The 18128-nt window shown below is 38.6% G+C and overlaps 2 protein-coding genes across 3 annotated transcripts in view; one reads left to right on the top strand and one right to left on the bottom strand.

The window, feature by feature from the left end:
* Positions 1–16: 16 nt before the first annotated feature.
* On the bottom strand, positions 17–11737 carry LOC111272031 (uncharacterized). The gene is made up of 9 exons (XM_022853181.1): positions 11652–11737; positions 8044–8271; positions 7300–7474; positions 4306–4475; positions 3782–3917; positions 3266–3474; positions 3012–3127; positions 2759–2884; positions 17–2472 (listed from the first exon to the last, which is right to left on the bottom strand). The coding sequence occupies exons 2-9, from the start codon at positions 8224–8226 to the stop codon at positions 1050–1052; spliced, it is 2538 nt and encodes an 845-aa protein (XP_022708916.1). The 5' UTR covers positions 8227–8271; positions 11652–11737; the 3' UTR covers positions 17–1049.
* The window catches only part of alpha-Man-IIb (alpha-Mannosidase class II b), a 21837-nt gene continuing 15243 nt past the window's right edge, over positions 11535–18128 (top strand). Inside the window, exon 1 of one of the 2 annotated variants that reach the window (XM_022853175.2) lies at positions 11535–11777. The gene's annotated coding sequence lies outside the window, so the exon portion shown is untranslated. Of the gene's footprint in view, positions 11778–11802; positions 12552–18128 lie in introns of those variants that run through there. The other variant, XM_022853174.2, reaches the window with a different exon arrangement.

The raw sequence follows: 18128 nt of genomic DNA, 5'->3' as shown, positions 1-18128 counted from the left end.
CTAATGTTCGCGAGCGAATTCAAGCACGTTTGTAACAAGATGGTCTAAGCTCTTATCGAGTTGTAATAAAGCTCAACTGAGATTTGGTTAATTCAGTGCCATTAAATACTAGCACACTGGCTTAAAATACGATCACGTATAGACTGAAAGGTTTTAATACTTATTTTCTTCATTTCAATGAGTTAAGTAGTATGCGTAGTTATTAGCAGGGCTTTAATCAGCCCTAATCTAAGCAAATTTATGCACGTTTATGTACAGAGGTATATTCATTTAACGCTATCTTCTATTAGACAGTTTTGACGAATGAAACCTTCAAGTAAAAAAGTAAGCTATTTTTTTGCGTGACAACCAAGATCGTTTTACAGTAATCATGGCTCAACAATATGCGTAATCTACGCAACACGCTTGAAATTAAATATCCGTAACTTAGTAACAATATAATTTTAATGTGAGTTATATGCCAATATATGTATTTCAGCAAGGACACTAAAGAAATGAAAAAAATTATAATAACATTTTTCAATTAGTGTTTCAAAACGTTATAATTTAAGGGTGTGCGCAAGCGAAAAACAATTCCGATGACTCATATATACACACAATATTGTATCCCTTGAATTGATGAAGCCAAGCACGCTCATCAGGAGTAACAGTCGAACACAAACCCCACAAACTTGCTCTGAAACTCGCCCTTGTAGTTTTGACTTCGGTGATGAATTCATCATTGAAAGGCATCAAGCCTATTATTTCATACTGCGATTTTTCTATACATGCCAATCTGTAGACGAACTTTGGCGACTTAGACTGGACCGGGGTATTTACATAATTATTAAAGTAGTTACAAAATTATAGCGTGCAATGGCAGTGTACACGCTGGGAACTCGCGCGTAGTTAATTCTTCTAATAGTTGTATTTATACTATACTTGTAAACAATCAAATCGGAGATAGGGGTTTGCCTTACTTCTTGTTCTGACACAAACACGGCACACTATACGGATACCTATCTCTAAGTTACCCCCACATGCTATAGTACGTCCAAAAGTTATCCGAATCACATCATAGCGTGAAGTTGCATAGCATCAGAACCGGGTACGCCCACAATATGGGTTCCACTAGGTCGATCTTTCGTTGCCGCATCTATCTGTGCCCCACCAACGATAATTGGAGATGTCTCATCTGTTGCTCCACTCGAGCTCGTGTGATAGTCCATAGGCTGTCCAACCAGTCCCATTGGCCCCATTTGCCCGCCCACAGATCCTGTTGTTGTCGATGCGCCGGCAACAATTTCGCCAACCATATGCACCGGTATTGTCGCCTCAGAAGTCATAACAACGCGATCGTGTACATTAACTGCTGTTGGTAGACTAGCGTGCGCTCCCAAATCGTCTTGACTCCGGTTTGCTCTGTCAGCGGTGTTGTTGTGATTACTCGCTGTAACCATTGTCACACTGGCAACATTTGTCGGAACGGACAGGCCTGTATTCAAAGACCCACCTGGGACGACAACAGCTTCAGGCCCGACGACTGTGCTGGGATGATGGATCACTGAACTGCTGGAGACAATGGCTTGCCCTAACACATTATGCGTAGCTCCTGTCTGGCCTGTATGCACATCAGGAGCAACACTCAAGTGAAGCTGTGGGTGTTGAATATGCTGTTGTTGTTGTTGGGGCTGGTCCGAAGGATGATGATGTTGATGGGTGCCAGAGTTTCCAGTATCATTTACGGTCACGGTTGACCCATGCCTAATTGCGACGTTAGAGGGAGCGTGATAGTGCACAGGGGAATTATCAGGCACCTGACGCGGACCGGCTATTGTTGAAGTTGTTACTGTTGTGGCTGCGACTACATGCCCTTGAACATTCGGTCGAGCTGTGGCACGTACTTGTGTTGCTATGGGGCTTGCTCTGCCTCGCTTAACACCAGCTGAACTGGTAGGAGTAGTTCTTCTAGCAGGTTCCTCTTCCTCTGCGTCAACGTCGTCAACATCCTCTTCATCAACTCCATCTTCTTCTTCATCGTCAATCGCTTCCTCGTCATTGTCGTCATGATCAGCAGCAACAGGAACAATTGTTCTAGAGCTAGAACTGGCCGCATCCACCCTAGCTCCCTGATGGACAACTTCCTCGCTTTCCATCTCCTCCTCAGGATGATGGCCCTCCTCATCGATTGCTAGTTGCTCCAAATTTCCAGCTGAAACCCTCATTCTCCTGTCAACGCTAGGGCTAATCCCAATCAACCCGGCCCTCGTTCCTTGTGCCGACGCTCGATTAACTAAGGGACATCCAGCGCTTTCTTCCTGCTGGTTCTCAGCATGTACGGCAACTCCAGTGGGTCCAGCGTCGACTTTGGAGACGACATCATCGCTATCGCCGGCCGCGTCCTTAAATATCTCTAAGCTCATCACCAATGGCTGCTGTTTTTGGCCCTTTTCTCCACTGTGATGAGCCTTTTTATGCTTCGTTAGTGCTGACCTATGAGAAAGACATATTTTTTAGAGAGATGTTAAATAGAATACGGACAGATTCTTGAGCTAAATTATTGAAGTCATATAAATTATTTGAGGGTCGTCTTGCTTCTCTGTGTTAATGACTTTAGTAATTAGTGTCACATAGCGTAACTAAACCTACTACAACATGTTAGAACTTAAATTGTTTGCCCCGTAAATGAATGCAGTTTATTAGGAAATTAAAATACACTAATTTATATTCTGAGTGAACGTATCTAGCAGTATTCTCTTTCACAAGTTACAAGACTTACCTGGAGGCGAACGATATCGGGTAGCGAGTACATTCATCACATCGGTGCGGACGTGATTCTATGTTTTCGTGTAGGGCAACATGCTGCTTCATTGATGCTGACTGCGCTGCCTTGTAATCACAATACCTTGTAAACGTAAAGTAACGTAAATACAACGATAATCTAATTGGATAAACAAATTGGAATAGAAGATATAGTTTGAAGTTATTCGAAAAAAAAATTGGCAAATTAATTAACAAACAAAACTACATACGCGCAACCGTATGGCTTCTCATTAGTGTGTCTTCTTATGTGATTGTAAAGGGTTGCTCGATCCTTACACTGGAACTCACACTCAGTACAGCTGAAGCGACGCACATTTTGATGAACCTAAAACGTAAAGAAAATGCCTGATTGATATTATCTGGCTTCATAATTTCTCGTAATAAAATAATTATGATATAGACATGATCGACTTGTATAATAGCTGAATTTATTTCAAACATCCAATTGCATTTCTCGTTCTACCTTCTCAAAATGATCCCTTACGGCCGATGACTTCGTCGCGCGAAAGTTGCAATGGTTACATTGTAGAGAATGGACCTGCCTGCGATGTTCCTTATAGTCGCTTAGATAGTTGAACACCAAGCTACATTCGCGACAGATTCGCTTAACAGGTTTCTCATCTGCACCACGGGTGGGAGCTTGCTCGTCTAGTGAAAAAATCTTTTTGTCGCCTGCACAGAAGTTTGAAATAAACATATGTGATAAGCCGCAAACAAAGGAATCTTATATACATCTAGCCGCTTTTCACAAAAAGGGCTGAATTTCAACTGACAATAGAGTCCGATGCTTGTTAATTTGGTGTTCTACCCACCCCGTCATCGCCCATATATATGTATGTATGTGCTTTACTAGTTTTTTTTTTAAATAGTTACGCATTCTGTCCAAATTTGCAACAGCTATTTACCTGGACATAGCTTAGTCAAGCCCACTTAGCAATTTTTAATAAGCGAAAGATATTTGTACCTTATTAACGCTTACCGACTGTCGTAAGTTTAGCTCGTTTGGCGTACTCTTGCCGATTTCTTCGAGTACTATAGCCAGTCGTTGCTCCGGATGAACTCGGACGCGATTCTTCCACTAGCTCGATCACTTGAAACTCGTCATTAACATCCAACTGTAACGCAATAGTTAACACATCGGACAATGAGGCTATGGCATAAGACGTTTTCTCGTTCGCTATTACAACGTTCATCCGACTCGGTCGTTAATACGATCCTCCACGAAAATCTGTTTTATTTTTTTCAAATATTTTGTGCATTCAAATCTTCTCGATAGTTCGTACGAGGCCGAGGCAAATGTCTTATATGACTGAATCAAGTGATTTCAAACGATATGCTCAGGACTGTAATGCTGGTCTGTTGCACATAATAGCCGAAGAAGCCGTATATACTGGTAGAAATCCACTTTCTATTGCTGTCGCTTTTATTGATTAATCAGTCAATACAACTACTATAGATCGGCATTTGTTTGCCAATTTTTTTTGTTCTCGAAAGATTACCAACCGCATGCGACTCAACGTGTTCCATGTTTTGAATTTCTGCCGCAGCCCCCTGGCTCATCCTCCGTTTATTTCCAACGACATGACCTCCCTGATTAGCAGGTACTGCATCATAGGGAACCACCTCGCTCTCTTCCTCTTCGAAAACTCGTTGATCGACAACTGCAATGCCCTCTGCACTCGATTATAAGTTAACAAAATTCAAAAGTTATCAGCACTCAGATAGTTAAGTTCTATTAACTTGGAAAGGTCCCGCGCGTAAAAGAACTTTCTTTTCTAACTTTCGTTCAGTTATTATTTAGTCCTGATATACGATTGGAAAGCGCTTTTTCTGCTTTATAAGTTTACTGTAACAGTAGCGTGCTGTAAATTCATTTTAACTGGAGAAAATCCTTAAATATGAACGCTCCAAATGAAAAAAATTGATTTTTTCTACCCCACGTTTATTTGTAAAGACCAAAACGTTGCCGAAACGGGCTGGAACATTTGCTTTGCATAAGGTAATGACAGTGTCATCGAAAGGATTTCTCAAGAATGATTTGCTGAATTTACAAAGGAAACCCGAGAGTTAAAGGATATCCCCGGTTTGATAACGATCATCGAAAGACATATTTGAGGAAAAATGGCCGTAAAACAACACGGGAATTGGCCGCGAAGGCGGGATGCAACAACACACTGTTGTTAACTATTTCAATTCCCCTGAGTTTGTACAGAATTAGAGAGCTTGGATACTTTATTCGCTTCCTGAGTCCAATAACAAATTATAGCTTCACGGTGCGTCTTGATATACCGCCCGGTTTCGAGTGTCACAGGCGAAAATGACTGAATTTTGCAGAGAACTGTTACCCGTTATGGGAAGTGATATCAGTCCGTCAACATGAACCAGCGGCCAGAATGAATGCTTCCAGGAACAAAGTCAGGGCCTAGAGTCTAACCAGATTTTTATCCGAAACAGCTTATGTTCTACGGTTGGTAAAACTGCAACGGCCTGATTCACTAAGAATCGCTTTATAGAAACCAGACAATTGACCGGCATGTTTATTTAGCCTAATTGCATTGGTCAACCTGGTTATTCAAGAAAGAAGGCCGAAAAACAAGGTCAAGCCATTCTGCTCGACGATAATGCGAGACTACATATGGCAAACATAATTAAAGCTGCGCTCCTGGAATGGTATGTTTTGTTGTACCGTCTGTATTCTCCGGATCCTGCGCCGACAGGTTTTTAAATTTGTCGTTTACTAAACACTTATTTTTGTAGCCTTACCTTCGATTCAAAACAATAATTTAAAATGTCATTGAAAAACTTTTTGTAGGTAAAAGCCCGCTGCCTTCTGGCCAGACCGCATACTCCACATAGTGAGAACTCATAAATGGCACAGAATATATAACGTAATATCTCATTTTCACTGTCATGTTTTCTAATCGGTGCGGGAACTTTCTAACCTATTAGGATCATCTCACCGTCGACATTTTTGAAAATCCCTTGCTTTCTACAACAATAATTATCCTACCATCAAATAACAACAACTTGGGTTTGTACTAAAAATCAGAATGTGCAATATGGGAACAGCTTCTTCATGCGATTATATGATCCAAGGAAGCTTGTGTGCAAGATAACAGACATTATCTTTCATTAAGTTAGATATCGCGGACCCACTCGTGAGATACGGAACTCAGGATAGACATCACTTGTCGGTAGAATAACGCAGGACACTGCATGTCAGTGCAATAGACAAACAGCCGAAATAGTATGGCATGAAACCGGTGAAGGTTACAGAATTTATCTGATAAAGCTTTGAAACATCCTAGACAACTGTACTGAGCGTATAGGATATAAAATCCATCCCACAATAAAGCAACGACATTCTTTATTACATAATTATCTGGTTATGATCAATTAAAAGGTGATTAAACAACAAATGATACATTCTAATTAAATGACATATAGTTGACTTTGAATGAAGATGTATTTAAATGTAGATGTACCTACATTAATTTGAACAAAACGTGAATCCTGTTAGATTTTTCCAAAGATAATGAGGTCTTTCGCCTAAAAAAATGTTTACCCAAATCCTGCCGGCAAATTAATGTATTTCGCACTAGTAGTCACTCTATGATCTTCTCACCTCTCTTTGCTAATGTTTTCCCTGTGTCTCGTCACAAATGTAAAAGTAGTGCTGGAAGACTCGTCGCGCTGGTTTTTAATATTCTCTCAATTGTCGAATGTATTATTACGAGTATTATTTGCAAGTGACTGAAAAACTAGTAATCTGTTGGTGCGAGGTTTAAAGACTGTGGAGGATGCAAAAACACCTCTCACTTAAGCTCTTGCAAAACGGTTTTTGGGCTTGAAAAGGCATTAACAAACGATGTGTGGTTTAATATTATCATGGGGAAGATGTGTTTCTTAACACATGGTAAGATATTGAGAGATAATGAAAAGCCAGCCACGTTTTTTTGCGCTGTTTACTTAGTTTACGGGACACTCAAGTTTCTAATTTTCATGTAAATTTTATAGGATGAGGTTGACTGAAGATTGTCCGATGATCGCGGCTCGACTTCCGATTCACGAGTTATTTGTTCTTTGACTTTCCTCAAACGTCTCTGAAACGGTCTTTCCTGAAACGTTTCAGGCAGCTCTTGGTCTCTCGACCGGGGCTAAATGCATCCTCCATTTTCAAGATGCCATTACTGAACTTAACAAACCACTATCGAGCGCTATGAGAAATCATGAGTTTCATCCCTTACAGGGCACACATGTCCCGGACCGCTTCGGCAGCTTTTTCATCTCGGCGGAAAGGAAATATGTAGTAAATGTAGAAAAAACACGTTTTTTTTCACTAGAAACACTAATTTCTCGAGTCTAACGTGGAGCTAAAATTGACTTTCCCACACAAAACCACCATTGCTTCCCATACAACGTCATAGGTGAATTAGACTTGAAAAGTGCTTTTCTTCTGGTACATACTGTGCGTTTTTCCTGATCCCATATTCTTACCTTCAGTAATTAACGACGCCTTAATTTGAAGGTAATCACAGGCCCTAGCCAACAACTCAAACTGAGTCCTGTCGACAGCCAGTTCTCCTCTATATATAAAATCTAATACTAACTCAAGCTGACCAATGTTCAGATCACGGAAGACCAAACTACATGGGCCGTATGTCGTAGCCGTCTGTAATCGCAAAAATGAATCATAGAATGATGTACCATGAAAGAAAATCACTGAATTGAAATAAGTAGGCTAAATAGTTTCTTTCTATGTTCTTATGAATCCCTATGGTGTTGTACAAAAATACTATTTTTTTAATAAAAATTTTATCATGCAACAAATTGTTTCGGAAAGTAAAAAAAGATAACACAAAGTATTTTACTATACTCCGTTCTGCCTTCTAAATATCTGCATTTTATTTTTCGTTTGTAGATTATTGACAGGTTTTGGGATATATTTTTAAAAGAAATGGTAACAATTTCACCTAAAAGGTTAAAAAAGATCGAACAGCTTTTATCAGCTAACTCGGAGTCTAGGAAAGTGTAACTTTTAGCGAGTGATTGAAGACAATTTATTTTGATGGTCAAGCCATAATAAATCCAAATTAACGCAGGAAATTTATATTGCAAGCAGATCTTTTTAAAAATTTGTATTGTAGTAATGTCCCTTTTAATTTACGTGCACAAACAGTACCTAACGTCTTTTGCTCAGTCATGTCTAGCTTACTTATTTTTCACAGCCCAGAGACTTACTTTTCTCAGTAAAGCACGAAGCAATTCAGATGAAGCAGCAAGTACAAGACGATGAGCCTCTACTTCACCGTCTGGCGTAACCAGGGTTACGTCCAGAAGTTCTCCAAGATCCCGCATACCCGTGAAAGTTCTTCGCAACTCGACGGAGTGCTCCGGCCATCTCACGACCAGCATTTCACTCATCCTGCTGCAGTTGTGCGGCACCGCTAAGTGAAAATGGTCTCAGCCCTGCGCACGCCTCTCATTGCAAAAAGAAAAATTATTGATATATATATATATATATATATATCAACTTAAACGCATTATATATATATATATATATATATATATATATATAATGCTTTTAAGTTGAGGAAAACTTTGATATGCTGTTTGTCTTAGCAGACATGCGTTCATTTGCTTTTCCTGATAATAGATGGAAACCAGTTCTTTTTAAAACAAAACAATGAGTTTGCCACAATGAATAACAATGCATCATTTTCGTATTTCTAATGAAAAATCAACTACAACCCAATTTTTTTTGGCGCTAAACAAACCCTCAACAGTACTAGAAATTTCCTTTTTTGCCTAAAGTTGACGGTTTAGATTACTGCCAGTCTTTATGCGGCTTGTGAAAAATCCAAAAGAATCTTCACGATGCAACCCTAAAGGCCCTTAATGGAGTTTAAAATTGGACTTGTCAAAAATGGTTCAAAAAGCTAGTTCTGATAGCCCTAGGTTATCACTACAGAAATTAACAGCCGTTTTAGAAAGAAGAAGATCAACGGCCAATTGGATCATCCACCTGGACTCCAACGGTTAGCCTTCTTAAGATTTTTAACGCATCTGTACCTTTTAGACTTAACGATTGTTTTAAGCCTTTACATTTTTCGACTTTTCGGTTCGTTATCAGTTGAGAATTTAGTTCCTGTGTAATTTTTTATAGGTAGCATATTGAAGCGATACTCTAACGCGTTTGCACTTACCAACATCGCTAGAAGCACGGTTGCTATTAAACAATTATTTGCCGGATAAAAAAGCATATATTGAAAATACTAATTAGTGATTTAAGTCCCGAATTGGTAAACTAATTTCAAGGGATGGTGGTCATATTGAATAAAAATGACCGCAAGGAATGACACTTCAACACATACAAAATCGTTGAAATATACGTCCTTAGTTAGATACAATCTTAGAAACAAAGCATAATTCTCAATTTACGCAAAATACGCGTTAACCTATTTATAAGTACATATCTATGCAATACGTACATGACGTGGGACAGCCCTTTACTGTTCTAAAATTAATCGCTCAAAGCGTATAGTTTTTCTGTATTTTTTTTCAGTCAAATGAAATACGCCTTGGGTACATATTCCATGAAAAACAATCCTTGTTTTGGATTCAACGGCAGGTACGTTTAACGAAAATAGCACTAAACTTCTCTTATTCTGGAAGAAAAGTAGTATCATCATTGGCGTCATACGGCTAAAGCTTTGGCTGAAAAAAGTCAGGAATCGCTGGTCCAATCCCCGTCGGTGATGTACACTACATTGCAAAAAATTAATAAATAAAAAAATAATATAGGATTTAATAAAAATTAATATAGGAAAAACTCATTGTGGTTTTACCCGTATAAGTACTTAATTTGGCTAATCGCGTTATACATGGAGCAAATTACAAGGTACGCGCCTTTTAGAAGGTCTAGGAATCTTCTAAGGCATAGCAATAAGATCCCTATGCCTATATAATACGTCTTAATTTATGAGCATTTTCTGTGTTGATTGAATTTATGTTTTTAGAGATTTTAATAAACAGATCAAATTTCTTGAGGATAAACGAGTGTAGATTGAAAGGGTGATATCCGATGGTAAATAGTTAAGCGGATGACAAGTTTTGGCATATTCTGATTTGACTGGTTTCTTGACTGTGTTTACTCTGTGATAGGCTGTCTATGATATTGAATCCAATGGGATACTTGCGCCAACATGACTGTTGTAATATACATCATTTCTATTAAAACGCATATAGTTTGTCAATGTTCATGCGATGTCCTTTTTAGGTATAGGACTAGTATTGACTATGCATGAGACTTCGTAAATGTGTCTAGTAGCCCATTTCTTCTACTTTGAATGCAAATCTATATTGTCATTTAGAATACTTCTTCATGCGGCAGCAGGATATCTCTAACCCGTGATTCCACTAGGGATTAGGTAAACCCTTCTAGTGTTCGAGAGGCAGATTTGAGGCATACGGCACTAAAAGAACAATAACCCAATAACCGAAGTAAGCGTTCAATTTAGCGAAACAAATCATTGTTTTACGTCTTCAAGTACTTAAAACTGCAGCTTCGAATTTAGCCCTCTAGTGGTAGGAGGCTGTTCTTTTTCTAGGAGGAGAAATTCTATTTGCTGGGCTTTTTGTTGTACTTACGAATTACTTTGTCTAACTGGCACAGCAGCGGCTGATGATTTCTTTGTCAGTGAAACTGGAACTATATGCTGCTGCATCGCATGTTACTGGTAATTCCCAACTCAATCTAGTAGTGTATCTTCCCTTTGAAAAAATAATCATCCAGTATGATGGAATTGAAATTCAAGCACTTATATGAGCGTTTGTTGCAACGAAGGGTATTTAATGGTAAATTGTTCTCTTCTAGTCGGGTTTTAACCCACTTTCATATAACTTTGTACATAAACCCTGACGGCTGAAGTCGCCGATGTAGCTCATTGAAATTAAGCTCATAACATGGTGTATGTTGCTCTTTCCAATGTTAATTGAAAGAAATATGTGTACGATTTTTTTTATTTATGTGAGTAATCGTATTAACTAGAACTGTACACAGTTTTACCATATAAAATACACGCAGTTGGATAAATTGTGCCGCGTTAAAGTACCAATGGTCTTGTAGTCAAGATTGTCGAATCTGCTCATTTAAACATTTTTATTTAATTAGCCGTAGCGAAAACGTAGGTCGTTAGCTTGGCTATAATCCACGTGATAACCTTCCTTATAGGAAACGAGTGAAACGCTAGATTGAAAGCCGTTAAACATTTATCGCACTCCAAGTGCACAGATAGACATACGTGCAGTAATTAATCAATTTTGTGAAACTTTAGAAGATCAATAGCAGCCCAATTTATCCGGTCAAAGATCTGTTGACACGATCTGAATTTGAACAATACTTAAATTAATTGATTTGTAGTTTTTCTATGAGCCGCTGCTACAAATAAACATTCAGCATAAAAAAGAGCATGCAAACACAATTGACCAATCGCTTCTACCAGAGAACTGCATTTGCGATCGGATTGATCGTGCGAAACGGTAGAGCGTATACATTTGTACAAGTAGAATGTTTTTGCACAGTTCAAGGGTTTGTGTGTCGGGGATAATGCATGTACGTGCTCATCAAATTGCCGCAGCTGATGCACTGCGCGGGTCGGCAAGGTTTAAACAAATTCGGCGTCTCCAACTTCAACCAATCCATAAGCCATAGGCACACACCAACTGGCGGACAGCCGCAGTTGTTGGATTGGGACGTCTACCAACATCGGACCGCACGATGGGATGACTCCTACGCGAACTACTGGAAAAGAATGGCTTATCTCTTGGGCGCTATGTCTAGCACTCACCTGCGCCCAGTCCGTGGGCTCCAAGTGCGTTTAACGGCACTCCAACGGGTACACTACAAACCTCAAATTTTGAAGGAACGGTTATTCTGGGCCTCCCTATGAACCCATGACGCGACGCAGACACAAGTGAGTAAAGCAGCACATGCTGAGTAGAGCTTCATCAAGCTCAATCGACAATTAACCGTTGTAAAGGTGCATCACTAAAGTTTATGTTCGTATACATTTTCTAGTAATGAGTAACTGTCATATGTCGTACAATTTTATTTAAACATCACTTCAACGTCGTTATCTGCGATTGCATCCCAGTAAGTAGCGTGCAATGACCGACACATTAGCTGCTTTTACCTGTAGCTGGGATCAGCTGTGATTGTAATTTGGCGGAGCTTGATGGTCCTAGATGGTAGTTGATGAAGCGCATGTGTGTAGGTACATGGTGTGCCTGGTTCAAACGCATCTCCCTCCCAGCTTCTCGCATTGACTTGGATGTAGCGGCGAAGCCCTGTCTGTCTAAAAGAGCAGAATGGTTACAGAGTCGGTAGCTATATCAATTAATTTCAGGCCAGAAGCGGCCCTATAGTCTATCGGGTGCCAGTAGGTGCGCTATGTATTATTGTCTACTAAACGAGCTTCAGTGAGAATACAGTTATGTCAACGAGTTATTATCACCCGATGACCTTCTATCCCGACTATATAGACAATTATCCGTATATCTAGAGATGTTTCCTGCTCGCTCGTACATTCCATATCGGGTCTAATCTTCTTTCTGATGTGTATAACTGAATGGACAGTACCTGGTTTGTGGTCACAGGAACTTGAAGACGAAAGTCCAGATTCTCTGAGTGTAGTGGAGAGTGCCGCACAGATTACTAGTCAGGAACAATACTTTACTCGTTAGCTCAAGTAGGTGATTTCTTCAAGAGAGGAATCAACTATGGGGATAATCAGCTGGACAAAGAATTTGAACGAATATAGTAGTTGAATGATTTTTTTATTGAGTAACCACTCTGGAATTTTTTATAGATGGAGCACGCTAATTATGAGTTTCTTTTGATCGCGGAAGCTGTAAAGACACATTCTGGTTTTTCTCAATATTTACCTTCCTTAGTGTTGCGAATGAACAAGACTCTTTGTATTTGTCAGGTCTAATCTCTTTTTAATAGGTGGTAGAAGTGATCTTTCATCGCTTGTTACTAGCTAATAAATTCGATGAAACTTAGTCGACTTGTTTCTAGGAAAATCGCATTTGCACTCGTTTAGCGACTCGGGTTTATGTTCTACATATGGATACATGAAACGGTCTCACGAAGTACAAGTCGAGCTACCTGTATAAAAACGGAATATGTACAAATTACCGTATGGTATTACAATGCATATCGTGGGCGCACATCTTTCACCTTATTATTTACTTTCACTTCATTACGTAATCAAGTGTATGCGTTCAACATGGCCGATTTAAATCGAGTAGTTAGAGTTTTGTTGTCCTAATCGTACAGTCGACTGTTTTAAACAGTGCTTTTATGCTCATACGGATATGTAGACTTGATACCTTCTTACCCGTCTCTGCACTATTCCATAGGCGACGGTAAACTTTTTGCTGTTTATAGTACTAAACTGACAAAAATGATTAACAAAGCTATACACGTTGGGGAAACGTCTTTTAAACGTTTAGTATGACAGCAAATTATCTCTATTACTACTGTACAGTGTTATCTACGATACGAATAAGAAGATATCGTCATTATGAAAACCGAAAAGTGAATTTTAGGTCATACACCATTGAAGTTTCTTTGAGACCAAGTTAAGATTCGTTTGTTTGTGTGATGACATCAACATGTTTAATACAGCATGGGCACATTTTTTATGCCACAACCAATTGAAAATCATATATTTATATATGCTTAGATCCAATGAACGACATAAAAAATGCGTCGATGAAATCAAGCGCACCTTGCACGGAAAGCCTTAAACTCTAAAAAATTTTTATAAAATCCTTTACTGTCAGACCCTTAATAAAAAAAATATTTGAAAAATTATTCTTCGGTAATAGCTTTTCTCCAACGGGGGAAAGAGAAAGTGAGTTTCATTCTTCTTAACTCCTTCTATTTTATATGTATATTGTTGGTGAATATTTATTTATGAGAATTTTTTTACGTATTAAAACAGAATCGGATACGTTCTGCAATTAAAAGTCACTTTACGGTACTATACATGGGAAAAAGGACCCGTTAAAGAAATGTATACCCTGAATCGACTTCCGTGGCAGCAAGATTGTTTCCAAAACATCTCGCTTGATTACATTCATCAGCAGAAATCGTATTAGATTTTTCTAGTATGGTATTTTTCAAACGTCAAATTTAAGAGAGCATTATAGTGGGCACGACAGTAGTAAGCAGTGCTGAGCAATTTGGGTTGCTAAATTAACCCATATAAATTTATCCATAGGAAATGCTGGACAAAATCATCGCACCTGTTTGTGTGTCACGCGAGTTTTAGGATGCGGAACATGGAGCTGTGCCGAAGTTATCCTGTCGTATTGCGTAGAAAAATATAACGAATTCGATAGTTGTAACAGTATGACTCTTACCTAGAATTGGGAAACTTAAGTTTGTTTAAAAGGATATTGTTGTTCACGTCCATGTTTACTTTAGGAGAACAGCTTATTAGCAGGCTTTTAAGTCACATACGAAGTGTTCGCTGTGGAAACACTGATAACAGTGAACGGAAAAAGCTCTTTTGAACCGAAACGGTAGAGATAAGCCAAATCTTAAACAAGGAAAAACATGAATAGCTATTGATTTTAGGGATAGTTTAAATGAAGGGCCGTCGTTTTGCTAAAGAAATCAAATATCACTTCGTTGACAATTAGCTAGAAATGAAATTCTTAGGAGTACCACATTTGAGCAATCCATAAAGCTGCTTGATAATACCAACAGTTGCACACGAGTAACTGTTTTAAAGAATTGAGCATTAATCGCATGTATGCACTTTTTTGAAAGTTCCATGGCAATACTGCCCAAGTTACAATTTTTAAAGATCAAGTGACTGAATTAATCAAGACGATAAGCAGTAAAAGGTACCTCTTCAAACTACAATATAAAGTATTGTTTCCTGCCTCTGTTGCGCTTCATGGAAAAGCACTATTGCACGTAGAAAACGCATTTCTGGTCCTGCGTCCGAATTGTGCATCAATATAATTTCAGGGTTTATGAACGGTGAACGGGCATTTCAAAACCTGTTGAAATATAAAAAATAGTTTTCTAGCCCACGGTCTTAGATATTTGCATACGTTAAAAAATTTGATGAAAAGAGAAGTTAGGAGAACTACGATGGAAATTCACAATCTTTTATCAAGGCACAGTGTGGCTATACACTGGAAATTAGCCCCTGGAAGTTTGCATATGAAGAGTGCACTGACCGAAATATAAGCGACCTGTATCTGTATGTGGAACAGCAGATCTTAGCAGCGAAGGGCACGACAATATTCGGACTTCTTAGAATTAGACATCAGCTCTAGCATAAGTTCCTTGTTGACATTTTTAGACGCCAGAACGAGGTTTCGTTGTATTTCTGTTTTTTTGTTTGCTTGTGTATTCGTTTTTAAACCGTCTGTTAGAAATCAATGGAACTTTGAGCTTCAACCGTAAATATGGACCGGCTTTAATAAAATTGTCATATGGAAGTTCAGTGCAATGTTGCGTGCGATGCCGTAATATAAGGAAGTCAATATTGGGCAACAGGTAGCTCACTACATATTGCCTCAAATATATGGCATAAAAATGAATTGTACAATCTCAACACAATGCTCTGTTAAGGCAAAATCGATAAAGAATATTTCACCGTTACCAGAGACACAGCTGCGTGTAAAATTCCTAAGGAACTTAGTCTTTAAGTGCGTACTTTGCGCTAACCACGACATTATTTACATTGGCAGATTTGTATTACGATAGCACGCTGAGCAGCTTCACATAACGCGTTGCTTTGATGCATTGTATTATCACATTCATTATTTTTCCGCCGCTGTCCTAATTTCACGTTTTTGTTATTTCTCTAGTATCCTATAGCAGCGTAATCACTTGACCATTTAAAGGCTAATTGCCTTAGAAACCTTACAGGCACCTGTGTTTCTGATAATGGCAAAAGTATTGTTAAGTGATTCTGCTTAAATAGAGCTTTGTATTGGGGCTCTATAATTTTCGCATTCATCTTGCCGACTACAGTTATTATTTTATAAGATAGATTAAAAACAGTTATTAGAAAACCATTTTCAAAAACATTCATAAGCTCAACCGCCAGTTGTACTTCGAAGGCGAAAATATGTTAAAGTGGTTAGGTCGATGCAAGAACTTCAAAGTAAGGAAAATACAGGACGGTAAGTGTTGATTATTTGTTCAAAGCATTATGCCGCTATAGATAGATTCTGCCCTTAATGGAGGTCTTTGCTCGGAGCATAACAACGATGGTGCGATAGATGATGATTGTAGGTTCCTATATAATCTTTTCAGGTTGCATATACGTAAAGCTATCTGATATGAATATTGTATTAAAACCGTCGTTTTTGTTCGGTCCAACCAAAAGAGTTCGATGTTTCAACTAGCCATATGGAATTATTTTGGCTACTCTTTCAGGGATTAGTAGTAGACTGGTGAACCGGTAGCCCTTTCAAAGTAGCAGATTTAATTTCGTTAGTGGTAGCCTGAGTGCGTGTCATAATACGTAGAATAGGAGCGCTTATCCGCTCGAGCATGGTTGCGTTGGTGCGGAATAGCCGTGCATAATGAGAAGCATAGGATGAATGTGAATAGGCCTTATCAGTAGTTTCAATAGTGCCTATGAGGAAGATGGTAAGCATGGTTTCTGCGAATGCAGCGGCTAAACATAAGCGAAACTAGAGACTGCGTGTCGATTTAAGTACCGGGTTAGAAATATTACGAGGCAATTTACTTTTTGGCAGCAGAAGCACTAAGTATCTTACGTGCAAATTTTGGTTAAATAGTATTGTATTGTAATTGAAGCCATATCCGCACGTAATTCCAGAATTTACTTTTTGGGATTCTTTAAGGAGCCTAATTCAGAAATGTTCACCTACGCGGCGCTTAGCTCAATGTTTTATTTCCTCACAAATGCTCGAGTCACTCTTAGTCTCAGCTCTTAAGTACGGTCAAGCTAGAGCAGTTGACTCTGTCTTAATGCAATGAGCTGCGTTCGAATATTGGAACTGTCCGTGGTCTCAAGCACACAAACTGTTTAATATTCTTTTCCTAGTTCTGGTGCTAGAAGCGACACGTTTCGGGTAGTAACTTCAAGTCTGTCACAAAATATTGGTCTAAGTGACAGAACACGGCTTTGCGAGTTCACTGTATTTTAAGTAAAGTACAGTTTTGCAATAATGCCGGATTCTGGCATCGTATTTTGTAAATAAACTATAATATTTTTATTACATAGCAGAAATCAAATAGAAATAAAGCTATCGTGTTTGTCAATGCCAAAGTGATAATTACATTTTGACCTAGACACATCGAGTAGGCTGAAACGTTACGTGTCACCTTTGTCAAGGGTCTAAATTTTCGTGACTTCGGATCCCTCTAATTAGCCCATCTGAAAGTTGCAAGGTAAATTTGCATAATCTACGTAAGAGGATGACGTAATTAAGGGCCGCTGATGTAATCAAATATAAAAAAAAGTAAAGAATGATTGCATAAAGGCAGGCGTGTGAAAATAAATAAATTAGACAATGGTTTGTTAAAACTAGTTGCACAGACGGTGAGATTGTAGTCCATAAAATACGGAATCCTCACCGTAGCCTATAAAAGTGTTTCCTGCGGTCAAATATTTGGTTAACGATTCCCTAAAGCACTTAGCCTGGTCTAAATAAAATTCACTTACAACAACATTGAGCCTCTGGAATTTTTGCGTAATTCTCGGTGTGTCCACAAGGGAAATTAACCAACCCAGTTTTATTTTAAATTTGGCTTATTGTAAATTTGAAACAGATTTATATTAGCATTATCTTTAGGATCCCCTGCGAAGTGCGGCTTATTGAAGTAGGCTTATTGAAGATACGTGTATATATTTAAAAATTATACTCTGGTACGAAAACTAGCGCGGAAGTTTGTGTAGCTTTTTATATAAAAGCTTTGCTGAATTGATGGCTCTGAATCTCTTTACCTTAATTGAAGAATTCGCTACCATATAACATTGAACCCAACTGAAAAGTAAAAAATGTGTCCCAATGATAAATATTTTTTTCGTTAATTTTATTTATGATTATTCACTTTAGTATTTTATTGTATTTCGTTAAATCCTGTCAGATCAGGATTTGCTAGGTCCTAGCAAAGGTAGGCCACCAAGTGAATGGAGTTATTGAACTCTGATGCGGAAAGCTAAGTCAATTATATTTAGCGGTTTTTAACAGAAAATCTGCCAGAGTAGTTTATAGAATTTTACTACCGAGGTAAAGCCCGCTGCATCATCTCGAAG

This window comes from Varroa jacobsoni, unplaced genomic scaffold (assembly GCF_002532875.2).
Source record: "Varroa jacobsoni isolate VJ856 unplaced genomic scaffold, vjacob_1.0 contig01451, whole genome shotgun sequence".
NCBI lineage: Eukaryota > Metazoa > Arthropoda > Arachnida > Mesostigmata > Varroidae > Varroa > Varroa jacobsoni.
This window is presented reverse-complemented; position numbering and strand designations above follow the sequence as displayed.